General features: G+C 40.8%; 4 protein-coding genes across 4 annotated transcripts; 2 read left to right on the top strand and 2 right to left on the bottom strand.

Moving 5' to 3' along the window:
* Nucleotides 1–442: 442 nt before the first annotated feature.
* LOC123675090 (histone H2B-like) lies at nucleotides 443–906 on the bottom strand. The gene has a single exon (XM_045610335.1). It carries the CDS (start codon nucleotides 860–862, stop codon nucleotides 491–493), a length of 372 nt encoding a protein of 123 aa, XP_045466291.1. The 5' UTR covers nucleotides 863–906; the 3' UTR covers nucleotides 443–490.
* Nucleotides 907–11448: 10542 nt separating this feature from the next.
* LOC123675408 (histone H3) lies at nucleotides 11449–11859 on the bottom strand. Its single transcript, XM_045610762.1, has one exon. The coding sequence runs from the start codon at nucleotides 11857–11859 to the stop codon at nucleotides 11449–11451; it is 411 nt and encodes a 136-aa protein (XP_045466718.1).
* Nucleotides 11860–12037: 178 nt separating this feature from the next.
* On the top strand, nucleotides 12038–12422 carry LOC123675083 (histone H4). Its single transcript, XM_045610329.1, has one exon. The coding sequence runs from the start codon at nucleotides 12065–12067 to the stop codon at nucleotides 12374–12376; it is 312 nt and encodes a 103-aa protein (XP_045466285.1). The 5' UTR covers nucleotides 12038–12064; the 3' UTR covers nucleotides 12377–12422.
* A 3134-nt stretch (nucleotides 12423–15556) lies between these two features.
* On the top strand, nucleotides 15557–16585 carry LOC123675407 (histone H1B-like). Its single transcript, XM_045610761.1, has 2 exons — nucleotides 15557–16278; nucleotides 16560–16585. The coding sequence occupies exons 1-2, from the start codon at nucleotides 15642–15644 to the stop codon at nucleotides 16583–16585; spliced, it is 663 nt and encodes a 220-aa protein (XP_045466717.1). The 5' UTR covers nucleotides 15557–15641.
* Nucleotides 16586–17645: the final 1060 nt, after the last annotated feature.

The raw sequence follows: 17645 nt of genomic DNA, 5'->3' as shown, positions 1-17645 counted from the left end.
TATTGTTGCTTTGTTTACGAAATAATTACAGGTTATGTTACAGCTCTCTGTGGATTTAGATGGGATGGGATGGGAACACAAAGTAAAGATCTAAATCCACAGAGAGCTGTAACATAACCTGTAATTATTTCGTAAACAAAGCAACAATAACAAGTTTATCAATCATTTATTTCTATAAACTGCGATGCCGCAGATATATATATATATATATATATATATATATATATATATATATATAGTAACAATTGAAAAGCAGGTAAATAACATTGAACCGAATATATATACATATATATATGATATTGGTGTGCAAAATTATCAGACATGGTATAGGAAGTTGACGAACATATTCGAATTATATTAGTATGGATTATTTCAAATTGATAAATCTACATGTCGTTAACGGTGAAATTAGAGATCAGACTATAATTATAAGTTTTAAAAATTTGTGGTTCTGAAAAGAACCGTTTGATATGCAACAACAATTCCTGCTTTATTTGGAACTGGTGTATTTTGTTACTGCTTTAGTTCCTTCGCTGACGGCGTGTTTTGCCAACTCACCGGGCAAGAGAAGGCGCACTGCTGTTTGAATTTCCCTGCTGGTTATTGTCGAACGTTTGTTGTAGTGAGCAAGTCTACTCGCCTCGGCGGCGATGCGTTCGAAAATATCATTAACGAAACTGTTCATGATGCTCATAGCCTTGCTTGAAATACCCGTATCCGGATGGACTTGTTTCAATACTTTATAAATGTAGATAGCGTAACTTTCCTTCCTCTTGCGTTTCTTCTTCTTGTCGCTTTTAGAAATGTTTTTTTGGGCCTTGCCAGCTTTCTTGGCAGCTTTTCCGCTAGTTTTAGGAGGCATCTTCAATCGATCAATCTGACGATAAGTGAAAACTAAAAAATTGGCTGAGATCTTTCTTAATTATTAAGTCAGTGCATGGCACTTTTACTCGTTGACTCCTTGTGATTATCGGTGCGGGTTTAGGGGGGCGTTCACGTTCATACGCCTTGGTTGCCGGTTTCAGGGTTGGTCACCGGCCAGTGATAATGCCAATTTTGGTCTTTTAATTTTTGAATATTCGTCTATGTCATAATTGAGGGCTTCTTCTAACGTGGGGTTAGGGTGATCTTCTATTTTCTGTAGAATTTTTGAATTCCGGAGTCGGATTTTAGTACTTATCCTGCTAATCTGGAGATCACTCCGTATGTTTTTATTCCTGATGAACCAGGGGGCATTGGTTATCTGTCTTAGGATCTTGCTCTGCATCACCTCTAGGGTATTGAGGTGGGTCTTTGCGGTTTGTCCCCAAACCGTGGAGCTGTATAACATCACTGGGAGAATTGTTGATTTATATAGCCTAAGTTTGTTGCTTAGGCTGAGTTTACTGGAGCGAGCTAGTAGGGGGTACATTTGACATTTCCTTGTGATCACTTTTTCCTTAACTTGGTTGATGTGGTCTTTCCAAGTTAGCTTCCTGTCAAATGTAACCCCTAAGTATTTAACTTGGTTTTTCCACGGAATGCTCTCGCCATTCACCTCGATTTCTTCGGTGGGAAGTGTTGCTTTCCTGCTGAAGACTATCGCTTGTGTCTTTTCAGCATTAACTTTAATCTTCCACTTGGCCATCCATTCAAGGATGGTGTCAGTGGCTCGTTGTAAATAGCGCACTCCGAGGTTGACATTCCTGGAATGTGCTAGTACTCCGGTGTCGTCCGCGAAGGTGAACACTTTGGTGTCGTTGGCGAGATCCGTGGGAATGTCTGCCGTGTAGATGTTATACAGTTTTGGAGAAACCACTCCTCCTTGGGGTACTCCAGCTGTGATGTGGGTTCGTAATGATAAGCAAGATCCTATCCTAACTTGAAATGTTCTGTGTTTGAGGTAGTTCCCAATTAATTTGACTATTGATTTGTTAATGCCCAACTGGTTCATCTTGAATGTTAGTCCTTCGTGCCACATTTTATCGAATGCCTTTGAGACATCGAAAAATGCGGCCGTGTTGTAGTGCTTCCTGTTGATGTTCAGGATTAAGTTTTCCGTTAACCTAAGAGCCTGAAGTTCAGTTGAGTGACCAGCCCTGAACCCGTATTGTTCTGGGGGGATAATGTTGTTCTCGTCCAGTTCTTCTTGGAGCCTTATGAGGATGACTTTTTCGACTAGTTTGCCTAGTGTGCACAATAGGCTTATTGGTCGATGGCTCTGGGGAAATAGAGGGTTATCACCTTTCTTCGGGATCATAATAACCGTAGCGTTTTTCCATGTTACTGGAAAGTATTTCTCTCTGAGAATGGCGTTTGTTATATTAACCATTTGAGCTAATATGTTGTCCGGTAGATGCTTGATGTGGTTATTATTGATCCCGTCCTCGCCAGGTGATGACTTCTTCTTTAACCATTTGATGATATCTTTGAGCTCCTCGATGGTGGTGGTTCGGATTGCTTCAGAGGTTTCCTCTCCCATTATCCTCCTGGCGCTACTTTCCACCATACCTTCGAAGGCAACGTCATCCTCAGGGGATTGATTCGGAGAAAACTGGAGTTCAAGTTTCTCCGCGAACACATCAGCTTTTTCTTGATCCGTGTAGACCAAACCTTGCGGACCGTGGATGGGGGGTGATCGATTGCCTCTGGTCTTCAGGGTCTTATTGAGGCGCCATAGGGGTTTGTAGTGGGCGTCGTGATCACTACATTCTTCGTTTATGTCTTCTAGAAGTGCTTGCCACTTTTGGTTCCTGTATTTCTGGATCTCTTCCTTGACTTTATTTCCGAGTCTGTTAGCTTCCCTCTTATCATTGGGGTCGAGGGTCCGTTGAGCTGTTCGTCGTGCACGGTTCTTCAGTCTTATCAGCGTCCTTATTTCAAGAGGTAGTTTATTGATTGTTGATGCAGATTGGGGTATAGTAGTTGTAGCTTTTTCTATGGCTTTTTTAATTTCAAGAGTGACCGCTTGAACTTCATCATCTATATCAGAACTGGAACTTAACATTGTGGGTGGTCTCGTGGAATTCATTAGTGTTCGGGTGAAGATTTCCCAGCTAAACTTGTTCGCAAGTCGAGGTTGGGGAATATCGTGCCATTCGTTCAGCTGAAGTATGATAGGGTTGTGATCTGAGGTGAGAACAGTTTCAGTGTGTACACTGTAGTTGTATCGGATGTTCTTAAGTATGAACACGTCCAATATGTCTGGAGTTCCGTGGCCGAAGAAGGTTGGCTGGTCGGGTCCAACTACAGTGTAGTTGTTCTTCAATGCGTTTGAAGAAAGCGTTCGTCCTCTCGGGGTGTTAAGCCGGCCGTTCCATGCTGTACTCTTGGCGTTCAGATCACCTCCTAGAATTACTTCGTTCGGAGTAGCAAGAATTTGGTCCAGGTCATCAGGCAGTAGGGCTTTACATGGGGAGTTGTACACTGCAACGACTGTTAAAGTCCTGTTGTCGGCCATGGTGATGTTAACGGCAGCATTCTCTAGGTTAACCGTGTTGAAGTTACTCGTCCGAACGTGCTCGATAGATTTGTTAACAAGCACGGCAACGCCACCGTTTCTGCCTGTTAGACGGTCACTTCTGTAGATGATGAAGTTCGGGATAACTAGGTGGTCCTGAGGTTTGAGGAAAGTTTCGCTGATAAGCACGACGTCGAATTTTTCTTCGGAAATGTAGTCTCCGAGTTCCAGATTTTTATTAAGCAAGGAGTTGGCATTCCAGGCTAGCACTTTTAGGCAATTTGGTCTCCTAATTTTGAAGACGACTCGCAATCTGGGTAAGAAGTAGTGTCACTTGTGACAGCATTTCTGTTAGTTGTGGCTCTTTTTGCTGTTTTGGCGTAGTTGGTTTGGGTGTGTTGACTTCATTCAACACGACAGAGCGATAGGAAACTCCTTCAGTGGTTTTTCTTGAATTGAAAAACCTTCTTTCTTCTGTTTTTTTCGGATGTTGGTTATTTCCGGGGTAAGCTTTGCAGCCACGGAAATTTGCCGGGTGACTTAATGCGCAGTTGGCACATTTAGCCGGAGTGGTCCTAGGTTTAGGGCATTCTATTGAGAAGTGGTCTTCTCCGCATTTCACGCATCTTTGTTGCAGCCTACAGGTGGACTGAGTGTGCCCGTAATTTTGGCACCTGTGACACTGTCTGTGGCCTTGTTTGGTTCTCTGAGTCTCGACTTTCACTCTGAAGTAACCCAGAAATTCTAGGTTGTAGATCTTTTTGCTGTCATCATTTTTAGGGAGCTTTACCAGCCAGAGAGGATAAGTAATCTTTTTTCCTTGTTCTTTCCGGTACATCTGTGTCACCTCGAGAATGTCAAATCCTTGTTCTGACAACTTTGATTTTATTGACTCTTCATTGTCGTGTGAGGGAACTCCGCGAATTACTACTCTAAGAATCTTGTCTTCATGGAGTGGGAATGTGAAGAACTGCTGATTGTGTTCTTCCAGTCCTTTCGTCAATTTCCTGTGGTCATCAGGGGTCGCGGTGTATATGTGGAGACCTTTGGAGTTCTCCTTGGCTGACGTTATTTTAACGTTCATCTGCTTTGCCATCTTGTCAATGGACGGGAACGATGCCGTGTTGATCACTTTTATTGGTGGAACACGTATTTTTTTGGGAGTTTCCTGAGAGATTGTCTCGGTTTTCTCTTTCAGAGGGGGAAATTCTATCTTGGTCTTGGGTGGGGGAATAGAATGCATGTTTTCGATTGTACCTCTGAATGACGAACCTTTGGGGGCGTGGTTGTTTTGGGTGTTCCTCTGGGTGGGGGTTGCTGATGTGCTGCCATCTTTACCGGATTCGCTGTTGGGGGCGTGGTCAATTTGAGAGTCTTCATCGTCTGAGACCATGGAGACGTCATCAAGTTTTTCGTTGACTTCAAGGTCTGAAAGGATTTCAAACCTGTTTTTTGTCTGAATTGGGGAATTCTCATTAGATTTTGGGAGTGTTTTCTGCCTTTTCGATTTCCTTGACCTCCTTTCGGGAGTTTCACCCGTTGGGATACCTAATTTTTCGCCTAATCTGATAAATAATGTCCTCAAAATTTTTTCATCGGAAGCAAAGTAGTCCAAAATTGTCTCTACTTGATCTGCTGTCGGCTTGACCGGGGAACTACTCGTCGTCGCATCCATGACTGTCTCACTCGCGTTAGAGACGGTGGAATAGATCAGGGTTCTGATCGAACCCGCTCCTAAGAGCGTTTTTCAATGGGCCTGTTTGCTTTACAACAATCACACTTGAACAACACAGTACACTGAAATTACAACATACACAATCACAAAAAATAACTCACCAGTGGGCTGGGAAATCACTACTCACTGCTGACACGTCTTACTCTGTCGACTAATCTCACTCGACTGACTACTCACTCTACTCTCGCTACTTCTCTACTAAAAAATTGGCTGGCTGAGATCTTTCTTAATTATTAAGTCAGTGCATGGCACTTTTACTCGTTGACTCCTTGTGGTTATCGGTGCGGGTTTAGGGGGCGTTCACGTTCATACGCCTTGGTTGCCGGTTTCAGGGTTGGTCACCGGCCAGTGATAATGCCAATTTTGGTCTTTTAATTTTTGAATATTCGTCTATGTCATAATTGAGGGCTTCTTCTAATGTGGGGTTAGGGTGATCTTCTATTTTCTGTAGAATTTTTGAATTTCGGAGTCGGATTTTAGTACTTATCCTGCTGATCTGGAGATCATTCCTTATGTTTTTATTCCTGATGAACCAGGGGGCATTGGTTATCTGTCTTAGGATCTTGCTCTGCATCACCTCTAGGGTATTGAGGTGGGTCTTTGCGGTTTGTCCCCAAACCGTGGAGCTGTATAACATCACTGGGAGAATTGTTGATTTATATAGCCTAAGTTTGTTGCTTAGGTTGAGTTTACTGGAGCGAGCTAGTAGGGGGTACATTTGACATTTCCTTGTGATCACTTTTTCCTTAACTTGGTTGATGTGGTCTTTCCAAGTTAGCTTCCTGTCAAATGTAACCCCTAAGTATTTAACTTGGTTTTTCCACGGAATGCTCTCGCCATTCACCTCGATTTCTTCGGTGGGAAGTGTTGCTTTCCTGCTGAAGACTATCGCTTGTGTCTTTTCAGCATTAACTTTAATCTTCCACTTGGCCATCCATTCAAGGATGGTGTCAGTGGCTCGTTGTAAATAGCGCACTCCGAGGTTGACATTCCTGGAATGTGCTAGTACTCCGGTGTCGTCCGCGAAGGTGAACACTTTGGTGTCGTTGGCGAGATCCGTGGGAATGTCTGCCGTGTAGATGTTATACAGTTTTGGAGAAACCACTCCTCCTTGGGGTACTCCAGCTGTGATGTGGGTTCGTGATGATAAGCAAGATCCTATCCTGACTTGAAATGTTCTGTGTTTGAGGTAGTTCCCAATTAATTTGACTATTGATTTGTTAATGCCCAACTGGTTCATCTTGAATGTTAGTCCTTCGTGCCACATTTTATCGAATGCCTTTGAGACATCGAAAAATGCGGCCGTGTTGTAGTGCTTCCTGTTGATGTTCAGGATTAAGTTTTCCGTTAACCTAAGAGCCTGAAGTTCAGTTGAGTGACCAGCCCTGAACCCGTATTGTTCTGGGGGGATAATGTTGTTCTCGTCCAGTTCTTCTTGGAGCCTTATGAGGATGACTTTTTCGACTAGTTTGCCTAGTGTGCACAATAGGCTTATTGGTCGATGGCTCTGGGGAAATAGAGGGTTATCACCTTTCTTCGGGATCATAATAACCGTAGCGTTTTTCCATGTTACTGGAAAGTATTTCTCTCTGAGAATGGCGTTTGTTATATTAACCATTTGAGCTAATATGTTGTCCGGTAGATGCTTGATGTGGTTATTATTGATCCCGTCCTCGCCAGGTGATGACTTCTTCTTTAACCATTTGATGATATCTTTGAGCTCCTCGATGGTGGTGGTTCGGATTGCTTCAGAGGTTTCCTCTCCCATTATCCTCCTGGCGCTACTTTCCACCATACCTTCGAAGGCAACGTCATCCTCAGGGGATTGATTCGGAGAAAACTGGAGTTCAAGTTTCTCCGCGAACACATTAGCTTTTTCTTGATCCGTATAGACCAAACCTTGCGGACCGTGGATGGGGGGTGATCGATTGCCTCTGGTCTTCAGGGTCTTATTGAGGCGCCATAGGGGTTTGTAGTGGGCGTCGTGATCACTACATTCTTCGTTTATGTCTTCTAGAAGTGCTTGCCACTTTTGGTTCCTGTATTTCTGGATCACTTCCTTGACTTTATTTCCGAGTCTGTTAGCTTCCCTCTTATCATTGGGGTCGAGGGTCCGTTGAGCTGTTCGTCGTGCACGGTTCTTCAGTCTTATCAGCGTCCTTATTTCAAGAGGTAGTTTATTGATTGTTGATGCAGATTGGGGTATAGTAGTTGTAGCTTTTTCTATGGCTTTTTTAATTTCAAGAGTGACCGCTTGAACTTCATCATCTATATCAGAACTGGAACTTAACATGGTGGGTGGTCTCGTGGAATCCATTAGTGTTCGGGTGAAGATTTCCCAGCTAAACTTGTTCGCAAGTCGAGGTTGGGGAATATCGTGCCATTCGTTCAGCTGAAGTATGATAGGGTTGTGATCTGAGGTGAGAACAGTTTCAGTGTGTACACTGTAGTTGTATCGGATGTTCTTAAGTATGAACACGTCCAATATGTCTGGAGTTCCGTGGCCGAAGAAGGTTGGCTGGTCGGGTCCAACTACAGTGTAGTTGTTCTTCAATGCGTTTGAAGAAAGCGTTCGTCCTCTCGGGGTGTTAAGCCGGCTGTTCCATGCTGTACTCTTAGCGTTCAGATCACCTCCTAGAATTACTTCGTTCGGAGTAGCAAGAATTTGGTCCAGGTCATCAGGCAGTAGGGCTTTACATGGGGAGTTGTACACTGCAACGACTGTTAAAGTCCTGTTGTCGGCCATGGTGATGTTAACGGCAGCATTCTCTAGGTTAACCGTGTTGAAGTTACTCGTCCGAACGTGCTCGATAGATTTGTTAACAAGCACGGCAACGCCACCGTTTCTGCCTGTTAGACGGTCACTTCTGTAGATGATGAAGTTCGGGATGACTAGGTGGTCCTGAGGTTTGAGGAAAGTTTCGCTGATAAGCACGACGTCGAATTTTTCTTCGGAATGTAGTCTCCGAGTTCCAGATTTTTATTAAGCAAGGAGTTGGCATTCCAGGCTAGCACTTTTAGGCAATTTGGTCTCCTAATTTTGAAGACGACTCGCAATCTGGGTAAGAAGTAGTGTCACTTGTGACAGCATTTCTGTTAATTGTGGCTCTTTTTGTTGTTTTGGCGTAGTAGGTTTGGGTGTGTTGACTTCATTCAACACGACAGAGCGATAGGAAACTCCTTCAGTGGTTTTTCTTGAATTGAAAAACCTTCTTTCTTCTGTTTTTTTCGGCTGTTGGTTATTTCCGGGGTAAGCTTTGCAGCCACGGAAATTTGCCGGGTGACTTAATGCGCAGTTGGCACATTTAGCCGGAGTGGTCCTAGGTTTAGGGCATTCTATTGAGAAGTGGTCTTCTCCGCATTTCACGCATCTTTGTTGCAGCCTACAGGTGGACTGAGTGTGCCCGTAATTTTGGCACCTGTGACACTGTCTGTGGCCTTGTTTGGTTCTCTGAGTCTCGACTTTCACTCTGAAGTAACCCAGAAATTCTAGGTTGTAGATCTTTTTGCTGTCATCATTTTTAGGGAGCTTTACCAGCCAGAGAGGATAAGTAATCTTTTTCCCTTGTTCTTTCCGGTACATCTGTGTCACCTCGAGAACGTCAAATCCTTGTTCTGACAACTTGGATTTTATTGACTCCTCATTGTCGTGTGAGGGAACTCCGCGAATTACTACTCTAAGGATCTTGTCTTCTTGGAGTGGGAATGTAAAGAACTGCTGATTGTGTTCTTCCAGTCCTTTCGTCAATTTCCTGTGGTCATCAGGGGTCGCGGTGTATATGTGGAGACCTTTGGAGTTCTCCTTGGCTGACGTTATTTTAACGTTCATCTGCTTTGCCATCTTGTCAATGGACGGGAACGATGCCGTGTTGATCACTTTTATTGGTGGAACACGTATTTTTTTGGGAGTTACCTGGGAGATTGTCTCGGTTTTCTCTTTCAGGGGGGGGAAATCAATTTTCGAATTGCGCCTTTTCTTCCCGGTTGTTTGTGCGTCTTGATTCATAGATGGCGCTGTAGTGCCGCCATCTTTTTCGGAAGAACCTTGGGGGGCGTGGGCGTTGTCGTCCTCAGAGTCCATGATGACATCATCAGAATCGGCCAGGTTTTCGAATCTATTTTTTGTACTGATGGACACTTCCTCAGTAGTTTTTACCTGCATTTTCTTTCGTTTATTTTTCCTTGAAACGTCGTCCATTGGAATACCTAGCTTCTCTCCAAGCTTTATGAATAATATCATAAGTGTGTCGGAGTCTGTAGCAAAGTAATCCAGGATTGATTCGACCTCTTTTGCCGTCGGCTTCACCGGGCCACCGTTTGCTGGAGTACCCATGTTGAGTCTAGTCACGGCTGTACAAAATTCCGTCGACTTCCTTACAATATCCCTAATTTTAAAGCGTGATTCTAATGAGAACCCGCTCTTGCGAGCGTTTCACTCCTAGTCTACTCTTTTGTCTGGCGATCACACGTCTACTACACAGAACACTTGAAACATTAAAAATCACAACAGAAAACTTACCAGAGGACTTGGATAATTCTCTGGAAAACTCACTATTCTCACTAGACTCGTTGTAGTCACTACTCACTCTAACTAACTAACTAGTCTCAACTACTCTCTCTCTCCTAAAAAATTGGCTTCTCAGTGTAAACTTTTTATTTGAGATCGTACCACCTAAATTGACTCCACCTATTTAAGTTCGGGTATATACCCGAACCTACAAACTTCAAAAGAAAATAGAAGTTGGTCCCGGGTCATCTCCGACAAAACCATTTAGGAACCATAGCACTGCCTTTCACAACACTGCTGACGCATCACCTGAATAATCAACTGATGGACATTTCATCAAACCCGAAGAATTAAAGCTTAGCACAGAGTTCGATGGACTCTAGCAATGGCGAGTGTCTGCAAAAACTACCGCCATCTCATCGTCTATGGTATTCCAAACATGTCGCAAGCTAGATTGTTGTACATTAACCCTTACTGGTGATGGGATGTTATTTACAACTTGTATGCTCATTATCCTCTTCAAAATGTTATGAAACAGTCGGTGGAATGCTGATTAGAGAAGAGCGATATTTCACGAACTGTGATTTAATCACTGAGATCAGAATGTCACAGGTAGTCACGGTTCCGAAAAACGAATACAGAGCGTGACGGGATCACAGTTTGAACATTTCACAGATCTTTTCAGGGCATATCATCGTCCGTTGCAATCGTAAATTATGAAGGCAGCCTGATGTTTTTATTGCTTCGGAACCTTTTTCGACTAACATAATTGCATATTTTTATGACAATCCCAGCATCGTAGGCAACTTTGCATGCTGTAGGAAGTATTTTTGTAGAACTAGTTAAACAATAAATACTTGCTGCAAACTAATAACTACTGCATTACTGCATAATTGGTGGTGGCAATAAAATTCTAATTTTATGCTTATCTTTGATAAACAACCCCAAAGAAATTCTTTCTATATTGAAGTTGTCGACCGAAGCAATAAATGGTACTCTGTATTATAAAAAATAAACGAAAACACGTCAGCGACATAATAATAATAGGCGAAAGAATAATAACAGGCGAAAGACCAGCAATCTTTGGGCTTTCTTCACAAAAGTTGATGTAAATTATGCTACTTGTAATTTATGCAAGTTGAAATTATCTTTCAAAATCACCTCTTCAAATTTGAGGAAACATTTGAAAAGTCGATATCCTTCTGTTACGTTCCTAACTAAATCTGAAATAAGGAAAAGAGTTGAATATGTAAGAAAAATGGATGTTTTCATAACAATTTTGCTTTGAATGAGTGACCAATTCGAGTTGCAAATATAATCGAACCCAGGTTTGGGTGATTCATACAAATATTATTAACAAGCAACCTAAACAGTGATCACGTCACGCTTTAATTTCACTGATATCATAAAGTAACGTTCACGTTTCACAACGTGATCTAGAAATCACGGTATCGCTTCTCTCTAATGCTGGTCATCAGAATCTTTTGCAGTTGAATGATCGAATTGGAAATGAGACGGCATAATTTGCTTCCAGCTTAAAATAAGCTATTGCGCCAAGATATAGAGGATATCAAAAGACTGATATCCATAATCAAAATTGAAATTCGTAACGCATTTTGTTGGAAGAAATTAAGTAAGGTTATATTGCACTATTGATATCGGATCTTTAATTTGGGATACCTTATAAGAAAGCAATCAATTGTATAAATGTAAAAAAAAAGTTGTGGTTCTGAAAAGAACCGATTTTAAACTTTGTGAAAAAGATGCTTAAGCACGTTCGCCACGGATACGTCGAGCAAGTTGAATGTCCTTCGGCATAATGGTTACTCTCTTGGCGTGAATGGCACATAAATTTGTATCTTCGAATAGACCGACCAGATAAGCTTCGCTAGCTTCTTGAAGGGCCATCACGGCGGAGCTCTGGAAACGGAGATCGGTCTTGAAGTCTTGGGCAATTTCGCGCACTAACCTTTGGAAAGGAAGTTTGCGAATCAACAGCTCGGTACTTTTCTGATAACGACGGATCTCACGAAGAGCTACGGTACCTGGACGGTAACGATGAGGTTTTTTTACGCCACCCGTAGCGGGTGCACTTTTACGTGCCGCTTTTGTGGCAAGTTGCTTACGCGGTGCCTTTCCGCCAGTGGATTTTCTTGCCGTTTGCTTCGTACGGGCCATCTCGAGTATGGGTATAAACTAGTTGAGGTAAATCTTAGATTCATCTATTTATAGCGGAATAGGTAGGCGGTTCCACTGCACATTCTCGCAATATCATTGGTTGGTCGTGTAGATCTAGTGGTGGGGAAAACTGTGATGGTATAAAAGCCGTATTTTACGGTAAAACCTTTACTTAATTCTTGTTATTGTAATCGTTAACGGAAAAATGACTGGCAGAGGCAAAGGTGGTAAGGGTTTGGGAAAAGGTGGCGCTAAGCGTCACAGGAAAGTTCTACGAGACAATATCCAAGGAATCACGAAGCCCGCTATCAGAAGATTGGCCCGCCGCGGAGGGGTGAAACGTATCTCTGGTTTGATTTACGAAGAAACTAGAGGTGTACTTAAGGTATTCCTAGAAAACGTTATTAGAGACGCTGTAACTTACACCGAACACGCAAAAAGGAAGACTGTAACAGCAATGGACGTCGTATATGCTTTGAAACGCCAAGGTCGTACGTTGTACGGTTTCGGAGGTTAAATTTCACCATCGAAATATTGCTATCGGTCCTTTTCAGGACCACAAAGTTAACGTTTCTTCGTTTTTTCCATTACACAAATATCATACAATCCGAAAGCAAACAAAATTCCCACAAAGGCTAAACCTGTCCGTGAGATGGGCAACCAAATTACAATGACGAGATAATTCTTTTGGAATTCACCGTTAAGGGTAAACAGCTAACATTTTCATTCACCCAACTATAAATATTATTTATTAATTTTTTTTTACTTGGAATTGCTGTGACCATACGATCACAAAATATATAAATATTCCGAGGACAAACAAAAGTGTTGTCTATTCAAGTTTATAAGCATTTAGTTAGTAGTGCTCTAGGAGGAAAATTTCTTATCCAAATTTTATTGCCACCTTATTTTATCAATTTGAACAAATTAAGAAATGGGCATATATAAATTATTCCATAAAATATTTTCACAGAATCGATGACGGTAGGCGGCGATAAGATATATAATTATTTCTTCTGCGCGTTCCGTTCATCAACTTTACATCGACAACAGAATGGTAGAGAGTCGAAACAATTTCGTACCTCGGCATGGGATCATTCAAGGGAAATCCGCTGTAGGATTGAAAAGGCAAGAGCAGCTTTCATTAAAATGAAAAAACTTTTCACGATTCACGACCTGAACAAGAAGACCAAAATACGACTTCTTATTAAATATATTCATGTACTAGTACAATACATGTTTTTCCTATGATTACACTTTTCGTTTATTATTATTGTTATGGCAATCAAAAAAAACTTGCAACCTGGTGTGGACATTTTTATTATGGTCCTTAATTTCAGAAGAAAGATTATAGTTTATACCTGTATTTAAATTAAGATAATATTCAGAAAATTTTAAGATTCGTTGTAGGTACTAAAAATACACGTGATGTTGCGAAGGGGGAGGGGGGGTGGTCTTAAACCTCACTACGTATCACCAATGGGTGAGGGGGGTTTAAAAAATGCTAAAAAAAGATCACGTGATTAATGGACAACCCCTAATACAGCAGGCATGGTTGGGGGAAGGAGTGGTCCCGGCAGGAGGAGAATTTCGTGGCTCTGAAATTTGAGAGTCTGGTTCTGGGAAACAACAATTGGACTGTTTCGTGCAGCAGTGAATAAGGTCACAATAGCCAGAATGGTCTCCAATATCCGATAACGGATTGGCACTATCAAGAAGAAGAAGTTCCGTTCATCCCACCCGTTTGAGTTGATAATTCTCGCTAAGTTAATCCCCTCCGCGTATAACGAGATCACACATTTTCTAATCGAGAAGCCAATTTTCTCATTCCTATCCCGCATTGCACAATATTTCACACACGGTACAATCCATATTATATTTACAAAGAAAAAACATATATATCAACCGTTGAACTTATCTCTCATAAGGGTGTCAAATATGAACCGCTGGGTTCATATATATATATATATATATATATATATATATATATATATATATATATATATATTAGGCCATTAAATATGCTGATGATGTCAGTGGTGCCGGTATTAATCATATTAATTGCTTTCACTTAAATATAACATCATTAGTAGTGAATCTTACAATAGAGCGTCTGCCAAAAATATTACATGCAAACTGCTCACCAAAACCTCTCAGCGTGTTCAGATGTTCATTTCTGTTCTATATTGTTAACAAGTGTCGGGGACGTGGCACATCCTTGTATTAATGCTTTTTGAACAATATTCCTTATTCTTCATATAGGGATCTTGTTTTCGCTGTATATTACATGACTCCGATCAACAATACCATTGCATAAACCAGCAAAAATTCTTCATTGCTCACCTCTTTCTTTCTTCTTTTCTTCAATAACAGATTTATGGAAAATTACATTACGGCACTATTATGACCGTTAATAACAATAAAAATTAAATCTGCCAGTATGTACTCATCATCATAAACATTTCAGGCTCTCTTCATCGTTCAGCTTAATGACGAGTTGATGGAAATTTATACTTTCGATTCTATGACCATTCAATCTGCCAGTGAGTTATCAGACTCATCATCAAGACATTCCATATCCATTATAATATAATTATAATACAATATTATTATAATATGATAATAATAATGAGTGGAGGGTGAAGCAACTTTACCTAGACATTCTTCCAGTGCCCATTGGACTGACAATATTATACTTGAGATTTATACTCTCCCGTGTTACTTAAGTTTCACATGTTTGAAGTGCAGAATTAACAATTTAGTATTTCACTTGAATTATTAAAAGTAGTTTACTTACTGAATTATTTGATATCTTAATTAAATGAGGTAATATAGTTTTGTTTGCACGATATCGCTGGTTCCCATTTATATCATTCGCTGATTCCTGCTTCCAGTATGGGATTACAAATTGTTTTTTTTTATGGAGATTTTATATTATCCTTTTTTTTTCAAACTATTAATTTGTATGATTACCTCCTGGTCCGTTCTTCAGGTAATTCATCCGTTAGTGCGTGTCTAACATTAATCGAGTTTTCATATTAGATTGACTACTTTTTCCGAACGCTCTTTTGTATTACGGCATTATGTAGCGGAAAAGCTTTTCTATGAATTTATGAACAATCAGCTACATTTCCAGCCTGCTCCAAAATACGATTATTATCCTTTCCTGTCTGTTATTTCTCACGAGTTGATTTAAAATTGTCTTCATTGAACAGTTAGAAGATTCATCCACACTAGATCACCCTACCGACTCGCCACTTTCAGAACTATAATAACCCTAATTGTAGGAAAGTTATCGATTATATCAAGTATGCTTTGAATTAATGAAAATTCGAACAATTTACGTTCCCTGAAATACAATTGATTATATTTCCTATTAATCAAATTACATGGAGAAAACTGAGGCCAATACTCTGGCTCGAAGGACCACCTTTGTTAACGATAGCGTTTTATACCGGAATTCACATTCCTTCGTTCGAATGTCGTTTATTATCGATTATGGGAAATTTTCCGGGAATATTTCTAGACGATATGGTGCAGAAATTTTCTATTTTTGATTTTTCCATTCGGAAATTTCAAGGATTGATCAATTGAGCATTTTGCTCGAAATAATCCTCATATTCATACATTTCTAGCCAAAGTTCCGTCGACTTCAGTTTTAATGCATTAATTTTCAGTATTTTTCCTGCAGAAAGTGTATCTAACGTTCTTGATATATATACATATATACATATATAGATAAATATATATACCGTGTAACGATTTCATCAATTATCACGATAATGTCTTCTGCCGATACAGAGGTGCAACAAAGCGGTGCGTCCGTTCCAATCGGTGCGAAAACTGCGAAGAAATCCGAGAAAAAGACTGCGACCGCGAAACAGGCCAAACCCAACCATCCTCCGACTTCAGAGATGGTTAATAACGCCATCAAAGATTTGAAAGAAAGAAGTGGATCGTCATTGCAGGCCATCAAGAAATTTATAGCTTCCAACTATAAAGTAGATTCGGAAAAGTTGGCTCCTTTCATTAAGAAATACCTCAAATCAGCTGTGCAATCTGGATCTTTAGTTCAGACAAAAGGAAAAGGCGCATCTGGTTCGTTCAAATTGGCAGCTGGTGGTTCGACATCGGGATCCCAGAAGAAAGTGATTAAAAAAGCCACCTCCAAGTCCAAAGATGATCTTAAAAAATCCACTTCGGCATCAGCTGTGGTGACCGACAAGAAGAAAAAGAAGTCTACTGTTGCCAAAAAACAAGCCGCTGTAACGAAAACGAAGAAAGCAGTTGCAACAACCGAGAAGAAGAGCCCCAAAGCCGCCAAATCCCCTTCTAAAGCTAAGAAGATTGCGAAATCGCCAACTAAGAAACCGAAAGCTCCAAAACCCAAATCAGTCAAGTCTGTGGCAACTCCGAAAAAAGCAGCACCTTTGAAGAAGAAGAAGTGAATATAAAAATTACTGTTGTGATGAGAATGGTTCGTCTAACTAATCGGTCCTTCTCAGGACCTTCAAAAATTATCGATCAAATTTGAAATATTCATCTTGTTCTCCAATTTTTCTGATTCCCCATTTCTCTGTCCACCTTGAAACCGAAAGGCCTTACCGTATTGATTGTTGTCCTTCAATTTATTTTAGAATGAGACTACAAAAATTTTTTTTACAAATTTTGCCTTGAAAATGTTCTTCATTTCATTTCAGGGATCTTAGGGCTTGATGTGCTCTGAGGAAGATGAAAGACTCTGGCATTCTTGTATCGTCAAGTTCTGCGTGCCGACCAGATCTGTCCCCTATTAATTGTACTTGACTTCTCTCTTCGCCTGAACCACGGCACATTCATCTTTCCCCGGCTTCATTCCGATAGCCTCAAAGAACGCTACCACATTGCCCAATTGCTCGTCGTTAGCGGAGTAGAGCTTGAGGTCGTCGATGTATCTAACTGGCTTCTCAGTAGGTTTAGCGCCAAACAAAACCAGAAGAGACTCTGCGTGTCCCCCTGAAAAATATCTATCCTGATTTTGATTTCGACAGTTTTAACATAGATCTTGTTCTTATCCAAAAACATGTGGACAAGAGGTGGCGGGTCAGGTTTTTTTACCTTTAAAACAAAGTCAGTACTTGCAATCAATCATTACCGAATACATATAGGTACTTCAAATAAATATATAATTCAAGCGGAATATCGAAAAAATGCCAATATTCACGTAACAATAAATCGGACAAATGCAGGTACCGAATGAATAATATAAGGCTGCTAATTTCACACATACTTTCTGAAGGACTAATTGATACGTAAGTATCTATCACTTTGCAATCACAAATAAACGTTTCAGAAACTATAATTGATCATTTCAATGAGCGATTAATATTTGTTATTCATATTTAATACCTATATATGTGTGCTCGTTAAATCGCTCTTTGAAATGATCAATTATAGTTTCTGAAAGGTTCTGTGTTTGCAAAATGAAAGGTACCTACGTGTTCATTAGTCCTTTAGGATGTCTGTGTAAAATTAGAAGGTTTTTTCTTATTCCTGCATTTCAAACAGCTGAAAATAGAAAACATGAAATTCGAGCGATTCTTGGGTGTTATTGGTGGTAATAACCTATTGATGGCGGAGCTTATCAGAGAGAAGCACTCTAGCTCAACGATAGAGTCAAAAGGAGGCTCTCAGAAAGGTCCGGAATGATAGTTGGGAAGAGAAACTACTTTCTCTTTCCACAGAAGACAACAGTGTTTGGCGGATGGCCAAAGCACTGCACTCAGATAGGAAACCAACCCCGCCGA

The sequence above is a fragment of the Harmonia axyridis genome, chromosome 3, assembly GCF_914767665.1.
Source record: "Harmonia axyridis chromosome 3, icHarAxyr1.1, whole genome shotgun sequence".
Classification (NCBI taxonomy): Eukaryota; Metazoa; Arthropoda; class Insecta; order Coleoptera; family Coccinellidae; genus Harmonia; species Harmonia axyridis.
Note: the sequence above shows the minus strand (reverse complement) of the source record. Positions and strands in the feature narration are given on the sequence as shown.